Source organism: Chamaea fasciata, unplaced genomic scaffold, assembly GCF_029207755.1.
Source record: "Chamaea fasciata isolate MVZ Bird 193981 ecotype frontalis unplaced genomic scaffold, bChaFas1.0.hap1 SCAF_30, whole genome shotgun sequence".
NCBI classification, from domain to species: Eukaryota; Metazoa; Chordata; class Aves; order Passeriformes; family Sylviidae; genus Chamaea; species Chamaea fasciata.
In genome coordinates this window covers 4,740,676-4,749,503 of record NW_027094115.1, presented here as the reverse complement: position 1 = coordinate 4,749,503, position 8,828 = coordinate 4,740,676, and the positions used below count along the sequence as shown (strand labels likewise).

General features: G+C 53.5%; 1 protein-coding gene across 4 annotated transcripts in view; it reads left to right on the top strand.

Moving 5' to 3' along the window:
- Positions 1–792: 792 nt before the first annotated feature.
- The window catches only part of LOC136302807 (phosphatidylethanolamine-binding protein 4-like), a 75,683-nt gene continuing 67,647 nt past the window's right edge, over positions 793–8,828 (top strand). Inside the window, exons 1-4 of one of the 4 annotated variants that reach the window (XM_066206368.1) lie at positions 793–880; positions 5,943–6,014; positions 6,657–6,790; positions 7,278–7,410. In XM_066206368.1, the coding sequence (XP_066062465.1) occupies positions 6,663–6,790; positions 7,278–7,410 (261 nt within the window). In that variant the 5' untranslated portion in view covers positions 793–880; positions 5,943–6,014; positions 6,657–6,662. Of the gene's footprint in view, positions 881–4,353; positions 4,418–5,352; positions 5,738–5,847; positions 6,015–6,656; positions 6,791–7,277; positions 7,411–8,828 lie in introns of those variants that run through there. The other 3 variants (XM_066206370.1, XM_066206367.1, XM_066206369.1) reach the window with 3 other exon arrangements.

Genomic DNA, 8,828 nt, shown 5'->3' with positions numbered 1-8,828 from the left:
TGAAACGCTGCTATTTATAATTTATAGCCCCAGCCCTGCCCAGCCCGGCCAGGATTCCACAGGGTGCCCAGCTGGCACAGGGTGGGCACTGGAACCCTCCCAGTCCATCCCAGCTCACCCGGGAGCCTCGTGGGACCAGGCTGAGCCCGAGCTGAGTCAGAGCAGAGGATGCTCCTTCCTCTCATCCCGGCTCCTCATTATCCCGTTGCCCCAGGGCTTTCCCACGAGCCTCATCCAGCCGGGCCCTGGGACCTGGAAGAAGTATTTGTTTGTATTTCGCCGTCATCCCCGAAGGGCTGTAATCACAATTAAAACCTCCACGAGGCACGGGGCAGAGATTTATCTCCTTTTCCAAGGCCCCGCGGTGCCCAGGAAGAGTGGGAGGGGAAGAAGTGGAAACGCTCCCATCGCCTCATCCCTGCGCCCACACGGCATCGCCGGGAGCGCGGCGAGGTTGGCAGAGGTCACACCTGAGGGTTTCTCAACCCTTCCCCTCCACGCTGCTGTCGCGTGTCGGTGTTGCAGCAATTCCCGGTGCCTTTCCCCCCCCTCCTCCTCCCACCCCGTCTCCAGGAGCCGGCAGTGCTTTAATGCAGGAATTCCAGCCAGGAATTTCTCCTCGGCGGGGCTCAGCGGGGATGGGCACGGGATTGGATGGGGGGCAGCAGCTGGAGAGGAGCGGGCTGGGCTGGGTTGATGCTGCCAGGCTGCGGAGCCGCTGCCGGAGCAGGAGGAGGAGGAGAAGCGGCTCCCGCGCCGCTCTGCGCTGCCTTGTGACTGCGAAATGAATGTGCTTAATATAGGCCAAGTGAAAACATTCTGCCCGAAATAGAAGCCCTTCCCCAGAAAGCGCCGCAGCTCCGGCAGGAGCAGTCACAAGGTACCTGCCCAGGCACCGGGGGCCGTGCCAGGTGTGCCCGCGCGGCGCTGCACACCCCGCCTGTCCCCAAGGTCACCTCAACCCCCCGCCCGGGGCTGCAGCTCCCCCCCGACCCCTCCCCAGAGCAGTTCAGGGATGGGGATGGGGATTGGGATGGGGTAAAGGGGGTGGGTGGGTGGCTGCGTCCCCAAATCCTGCGATCCCACGGGTGCTGCAGAGGGTGGGATGGGGTAAAATGGGATTGGGATAACTCCTGCTGGGGCTGAGGTTTGGGATGGGAAGGGGCTGCAGGGAGAGGGGATAGGGTGGCTCTGGGGGTTGCTGCCAAGCTCGGGGGGGAGCTTGCTCTGCTGCGCGCTTTTCCCTGGAAAATCTCGGATATTCCCCGTCTCCTGATTGCTGCTGGAACCCCCAGAGGGACTGGGAAGGTTTTGGGGGTCGCAGCAGCCCCCGGCGGCTGCTCTGGTGCTGTTTGTGCTGCACTGGCAGCTCCTCCCGTCGGGATCCGCGCAGGAGCCGCGCTGCTGCCAGCTCCAAAGGCAAAAATCATCGCGGATCCTTTCCCGGATCCCACAGAGATTCCTGCCCACAGGCTGCCGTGGGTTCAACCCCCCTTTTTGGGGGGCTCTGACCCATCCCCTGTGGTCACTCGTGACCTTCCCAGCGCTGCTGGTGCCGGGGTTTAATCCGGGCACAGCTGCCGGCCAGGAAAATGGGCCAGGAGGGGGGTGAGAGTTCAGCGCTGGAGCTTTGGCAGGTATAAAGGGAAAAGCCAGAAATCCTTCCCCTGGTAATCTCAGGCTGCACCAGGGATCTGCATCCGCTGTTTAAAGCTCTGCTGCTCCAGCCTGCGGCTCACAGGAGAGGCCTGGGGAGATAAATCCAACCCCCCTCGCTCCAGATTTTGCTCCAGCATCTCATTAATGCTGGAAAACCCCCCCCCCCAAAAAAAATCCAGGCTGAGCCCCTTGAACGATGCGGGGTCTTTAACCCCTGACCCCAGCGCGGCTCTAGACAGACCCAGGGCGACTCTCAAGCCCCATAAATCTGCCACATCCTTGAAAATCCACTTAAAAATTCCCCAAGGAGCGGAGCCAACCCCGCAGATCGGTTCAGATGCAAATTTATGGCCCGGCCGGGGCCGAGTGGGGTTTTTGATTCACAAAGGCTCTCGCCCAGGGGCTCGGCCGGGACAAGGTGAAGGCGACCTTGGGCTGGAGGAATTCTTGGCCAGGGAAGGAGGGAAACGTGAGGACAACCCATGGAAAAGGGAGATAAGAGGCACAGCGAGGCCAGGGCACAGCTGGAGCAGCCGAACGGGGAGAGAGGATGTGGGTTTTGTTTCCTTTTCCGATTAAAGGAAAAGCGGGCTTCCTGCAAGGCTGAAATTGAGGGAATTCCCCCGGCCACCGAGGCTCTGCCAAGCCCTTGGTATCACCAGTGTAAATACATTTTTTTAGCGATTTTTCAGCCTGTAGGTGCTGAGGTTTTTTGGGCTTTGCTCGCTGGACTCTGAGGGAAACTGAGGCACGGAGGAAATATTGGGATTTCTTCCCGAATCAGAGGAAAATCCTGGATTATCGAGGGAAGAGCTGGGCTGATGCTTGTGGGTCTTGCTGGGTAGTCCAAGGAGCGATTTTATTGCTCGGAAATACTTTCACTCGCAAAAGCAGAATAGATCCTTGTTTTCCGCAGCTTGGTGAGGAAGGGTTTGAGCTTTTAACGGCTTCAGTGGTGACTTAAAAAATTTTGAAATTGGGAGGAAAAAAACCACCCCCACGGGTTTCTGGGGGACTGGGGACAGCGGGGTGTCACCTCCCTGTCCCTGCAGGCCGCTCACGCCTGAGTGCAGCGAAATGGGACTGAGAACGAGCTGAAAATCCCAAGAAAATGGCCCATTTTATGGGGCAGGGAGATGAATGAAGCCCCGAGGTGGGCGCCGGTTTATCTCGATTCCACATCACCAGGAAGGCGGCTCCGGGAGCGGGGCGGGGGGAAGTTCCCAAACAACGCTTTCCTGAGAAACAAAAACAAGATTTAAATGCGCATTTAGAGCGAAACTCCGCTCGGGAAGTGACGGTTCTGCGCTAAACAAACCGAACAAACGAAGAGCCGGAGGCTTTGCACGTGTGGGGGAGCTCCGGGAGCTCCTCACTCTCAGCTGACGGTTATGGGGGAGCCTCGAAAATTTTCTATTTTTCGCCTGAGCTTCATCCTAATGCTCCCCTAAAAAATATTTTGGCCCCTTGGCATCCCAGGTGGGATGTGCTGGGGATTTTTTTTTTCCCTCCTCTGTCCTTTCCTTTCCCTCTCACAGCCCCATTTGCGGCCCCAGGTGGAGCTGGGCTCGCAGCTCGGGTGATTTGTCTTTCGTGGGTGTTTCGTTGCTGTTAAAACGAGCCCCAGACTTCTCCCTCCCTTCCCCGCCTTCAGGTGCTTCTTATTAAGAGCTTTTTTAAATCTCTGATATTAACAGGAAAATCGTTTCCTCACCTGCCTCTGGGTTTTGCCAGCTCTGAGAGGAATTTTTAGCAGCTTTTGGAGCTGTTTGCTGGGGAGCCAAACGCAAAATATATTTATTTTTGTATCTATTTAAATATCTGCTTCCCTAAGGAATTGATGTTGGGGCTGCAGTAATTTTATCCCATCGATTCCCTCGTTTGGTTAATTAAATTAATCTCGTACTGGCTACTTGGAAAGCTTTATTTTATTTCCAGAAGATTGGGAATTGTCCCTCATGGAAGTTGGGAGAGCTGAGGGATTTTTAAGAGGTTTTCAAGTTTTTTTCACCTAAAAAAAGTGAAAATTTTGAAGCTCAGGGCAGCATCTCTGTTTCTCCTCCCACCCTGGAGTGTGGGGGGGGAATTCCTGGATTTCCCTGGGCTCTGAACCTCACACCCAGCAGGTTCCAGAGGTTTCCCGGCAGGAAAAACGAGATTCCTGCAGTCCTGCGGGGCTTAGTCAGGACAGGGAACCCGGGAACACCCTGCACAGGCCGGGACCTGGTTTGACACCACGAGCTGCAGGATCCTGCTCCAGAGGGGAAACTGCTGCCCGTGGCCTCTTCTGGGTTTTATTTTCTGCTTCTCCCCAGCCGGGAAAGCTCCAGGAGGAGGAGGATAGTGGAAATCATCCATCCCTGGGGTCGCTTTTCCAGGAATGTGGCAGGGACAGCAAAGCCAGCGCTGCTGGAGTCACCCTGGGCAGGGTTTGGAAGCCTGGCCTGGGTTTAAAAAACAGGTGTGGGTTTAGAAACCTGGTCTGGGTTCAGAAGCCCAGCCTGGGGTTTCTGAACTCGGGTTCAGCATTGGGGTTTTTAAACCCAGGCCTGGGTTTACAAACACAGAGATTTAAAAATTTAAATATTTCAGCGCTCTCCTGCCCCTCAGCAGCATCACACAGGAGAGGGTGTCCAGGCCCTGGCAGCATTTTCACGTGGATTCTTTTATCCTAGTAGAAGCTGGACAAGTTTCCTGCTGCCCTTTAAACTCTGATTCCTGAGTGGAGGAAATAAAATCTTTGAAAAAAAAATTAAAGGTAAAAAAAAAATAATAATTTTTTTTTAAGGGTTGAAGCCATGGTTCATCTTCCATGGGATGCTGTAAATTTTTTTGCTTCCTGAGCATCCCTGGGAGATCCCCCTGCACCTTTTCCTTTTGCAAACCCTTTTTGGGATGATCTGTGAGAGGTCTCCAGGCGGAAGGGGCTGATTTTTGGCTCTGCAAAGGGTTTTGAAAAAACAAATCCTGTTTTGAGTTCATCCCGTTTGGGGCTCTTGGTGCTGTTTGGGGAACCTCTGCAAAGTGGGAATCCCCAAAAAAAAACAACTTCAAAGGGTCTGGAGAGGATCCTGATCCAGATCTGGGGATCACAGAGCCCCTCTGGGTTCTGGGAGAGCTGGGAATGTTCCCCTGGAGCAGGGAAAGGCTCCAGGGAGAGCTCAGAGCCCCTTCCAGGGCCTCGAGAGGGACTGGGGACAAGGGATGGAGGGACAGGACACAGGGAATGGCTTCCCAGTCCCAGAGGGCAGGGAGGGATGGGATATTGGGAAGGAATTCCCAGAGGAGCCGTGGCTGCCCCTGGATCCCTGGCAGTGCCCAAGGCCAGGCTGGAGCAGCCTGGGACAGTGGGAGGTGTCCCTGCCCATGGCAGCAGTTGCACTGGGTGGGATTTCAGGTTTTTCCAACCCAAACCATTCCGTGTTTTCCCAGGAGCTCCTTGTCCACCTCTCCCGCTGTCCTTACGCCCTGCCTCCTGCTAAACTTCCAGCCGCATCCCCGTTTTCCCAAGGGAATCCCTGCCTTTCCCACCATTCCCTGCCCGCATTTCTGGGCGTTTTCTGCTTTTCCCGATGCCGGGGACCCCAAAATTTCCCCACCCGCGGTCCGTGTGACACCGGGAGAGCGCAAACCCCACGTGGGGCGGGCGCTCCTGACTCAGGCAGCCCGGCATTCCTGGGAAAAGCCTGACTCACGTGAGCCCAATTGCCGGCTCAGGGCTCTTAATTACGGGCTGTGCCCATCTGGGCAGCGTGGGAACGGGAGCCATTAAGCCCCTAAAAGCCTCCCGATCATTCCCAATCCATTAATGTTTCTAATTAGTTAAGCCCGGCGCCTCTTTCTCTCGCTCGTGTTCTCCGAGCGTGCAGCCGCGGCTCCATTATGTAATGATCCCCGTTCCCAACTCACACCGGGCTTTTTTTTTTTTTTAATTTAAATTTTTATTTTTTATCATTTCATTTATTCCGCACGTGCCTCTTCCCGAGAAGCCGAATTACCCCCGAGCTCCTCATCCCCCGGCAACTGAAGGGGCAAATCAAAGTTGGGCTCGCGTCGTTTTGCTAATTAGCCCGAGCAGGTGCGGCCGGCGGGGGTTGGGCTGGGCAGGACCCGGGGCCGTTTTTGGGGCCGTTTTTGGGGCCGTTTTTGGGGCGGTTTAAAAAACCCGTTGGCAGGTTTCGAACGCCCCGGGGAGGGGGGTGCTCCCAACTACTTTTTTTTCCCCCCCCCTGGGAAGGGGTTTGACTTTCATTCCCGGTTCCTTCTGTCCCTTCCCTTCCAAGGAAACCATCTCCACGGCAACCTCAACCCTCCGGGCTGTGCCTCGGAGCTGCTCCGCCGTCCCCAGGACCTTGGTAAGTGGGGCTGGCCCTGGTGGCCCCCGCGGCTGCCCTGGTGGCCCGTGGCCACCGGGTCCACCTCGAGGTGAGGGCAGGGAGGGTGGGGGACCCAGCCAAGTGTCCCCTCGTCCCCCTCCAGGCTCTGTGTGGCTTAAAAATGAGTTGTCCCGGTGTGGGGAGAGCGCTGGAGGGGCTGGCTGGGTCACGGTGCTGCTGCCCTTGCCGTGGCTTGGGGACGTGTCCTGCTGTCCTGCCTGGCCGCGTGTCCTTGGGGATAGAGCACGACCACTCCTGATGCCGATTTTCTGTCATTTTTGGGAGAGCAGCACGTGGAGATGGGGGCTGTGTCCCCTCTCGGAGCTGGGTTTGGGTCCCCAGGATCGCCGTGGTGTCACCACGTGGGCACAATTCCCGGCGCCACGTGGAGGGGGACGAGGCAGCGGCCTTGTGGAAAAGGGTCTCCTGAGCTGTGGGGTCGTCTTGGGGTTTCCTGGCCGAGGGGAGAGCAGCAGGGAACAGTCCTGGAATAAATGGGATTAAAGTTGTGCAGCTGGAGGAGGAAATGATGGGCGAGGCTTGGGATGTTCTGCCTGGAGCTGAACCGGTGGGTGCCGGGGGTCCCCCTGGGGCTGACCCTGGCTGTCCCCTTGTCCCCAGGGCAGGATGAGGGTTCTGGGGACCGTGCTGGTGGCCGTGGCGCTCATCCTGCTCCTGCCCAGCGCCTGGGGCAGCGAGGCCTCCCGGACCTGCATCTTCCAGACCCTCAGCGAGCCCGACCACAAATTCTGCAGGTGAGAGACACTCCCTGTCCAGCCTGGCCTCTCCCTTTGTGTCACCTCCTGTCACAGTTCATTCCAGTGTCCCCTCGGCCAGGGTTGTAAATATTGGCTGTTTTCCTCCTTTTTTTCCCCCCCCCCCCTCCTTTTCCTGGGAATCCGGGATGTCTCTGGGTGTACCTGGAGTTATTTGCTGTGCCGAGGTTTTGGAAGTGACTTTTGCACCGTCAGCGATGACGGAAGTTTTCCGCAGAAAACTTCAGAGGAATGAGGCTGCTTTTCCACGGAACCCTGGAATGGTTTGGGTGGGAAGGGGCCCCAAAACCCAACAATTGCGACCCCAACACCTCCCACCATCCATCCCAGGCAGGAATCCCTTCCCAAAATCCGCTGAAGAGCATTCAAATTCCCTCTCCTCCCTGTGACAGCGATCAGACCCCCTCGCTTCCCTCATCCCGCAGCGTTCCCACCTCATTCCTCTCCCTGTCCCCCTTTTTTCCAGGGGGGAACTGGAAGTGATTTACCCCGAGGTGGGCGACGTGAGCTGCTCCTACATCCCCAAGTGTCACGGCTACCGCCAGAAGCTCAGCAAGGAGTGGGGCAAGCCCCTCGTACACTTCCCCTGGGCCAAGAAGGTGAGGCCCCGCCCCGGCTTCTCCTGGCATCGGGATGACTTTGGAAACTTGTTTTCCCCACTTTTCCTCGTTGGTTTAAGGGTTGAATTAGAGGCTGAGCTGTGGAGAAATGGAATTGCCCCTTTTTGGGGGGATTTTTTGTAGTTTCTTTTTAGGTTTTTTCCTTGTGCTGTGGCCGTTAAATCACCTTTTCTCGCATTCAGACTTTTTTTTTTTTACTGCATTGAAACCGCTTTAATTTTTAATATATTTTTAATTTTTATATTCATATATTTTTATAGTAATATATTTCTATATTTCTATTTTTACATTTTTATTTTTAGATTTGTATATATGTTTATTTTTATAATTAAAAAATTATAATTCTTTACATTCATATTTTTATTATTTATTTTTATGGTTTTTATAATTTTGTATTTTTTATATTTGTATTTGTACTTCTATATTTTTATATATTTCGTGGTTTATTTTTTTTTTCTTTCCTTTGGCCATTTACTAGATTATTTTATTTTCTACATCGCACCCATTGTACAGCCGTTCCAGCCACGTTGTAGCCGTTTAAATTCACTTAAATTATTTTCGCCATATCCCCACATTTCAATTTAGGATATTTGCTGCATTGTAACCATTATTTCCCCGATAAATGCAGCCATTTATGGTTTTCCCTACATTAACTTTGAAAACAATTAATTAAAATTTTAATGTGCTGTGACCATTTAAGCAGCCAGAAGGTAGCAAAGAAATTAAATTACTTTTTTCTGCTACACGTGGCCACTTAATAGTTTAATTTCTTGCTATTTGCGGCCTCCTAATGGTATAATTCGGTGCTCCATCGTGGCTATTTTTAAAAAAAGGAATTAAGTGGCCACAATGTAGGATAAACAGGAATAAAGTGACCACGCATGGAGAAAAGTTTAATTAATTCTATTTCTATGTTGTGGCCGCTGAATATTTATATTTTTTTGGCTACGTTTTGGCCATTTCAATTTTGTTCCCTCAACTTTGGCCACTTAATTTTTTTTTAATATGTTCTGACCACTGGATTTTTTTTCACTCCGTGTTGGCCGTTCCATTTTTTTTTTTTGCCACAACTCAGCCAAAAAAAAAATCAATTTAAAAATTTCCACTGCAGGTTTTTTGTTTTGTTTTGTTTTTGTTTTTGTTTTACAAGTTCTTTTAATGAAGTTTTCAAAGCCATCTTGGCCTCTGGTCGGGCTCTGGGAATCTCCTGTGGGATCCGCGGTGGAATTTTGGGATCCGCGATGGAATTTTGGGATCGGGAGCAGGGGGAAGATCCCGGTGCTGCTGTTCCCTCCTATCACCACCAGGTGGCAGCATTGAACTGCCCGAGCTCCAGCGCAGCCGGGACTGGGAGGGAACTGGGAGAAACTGGGAGGGAACTGGGAGCGCCGGGATCG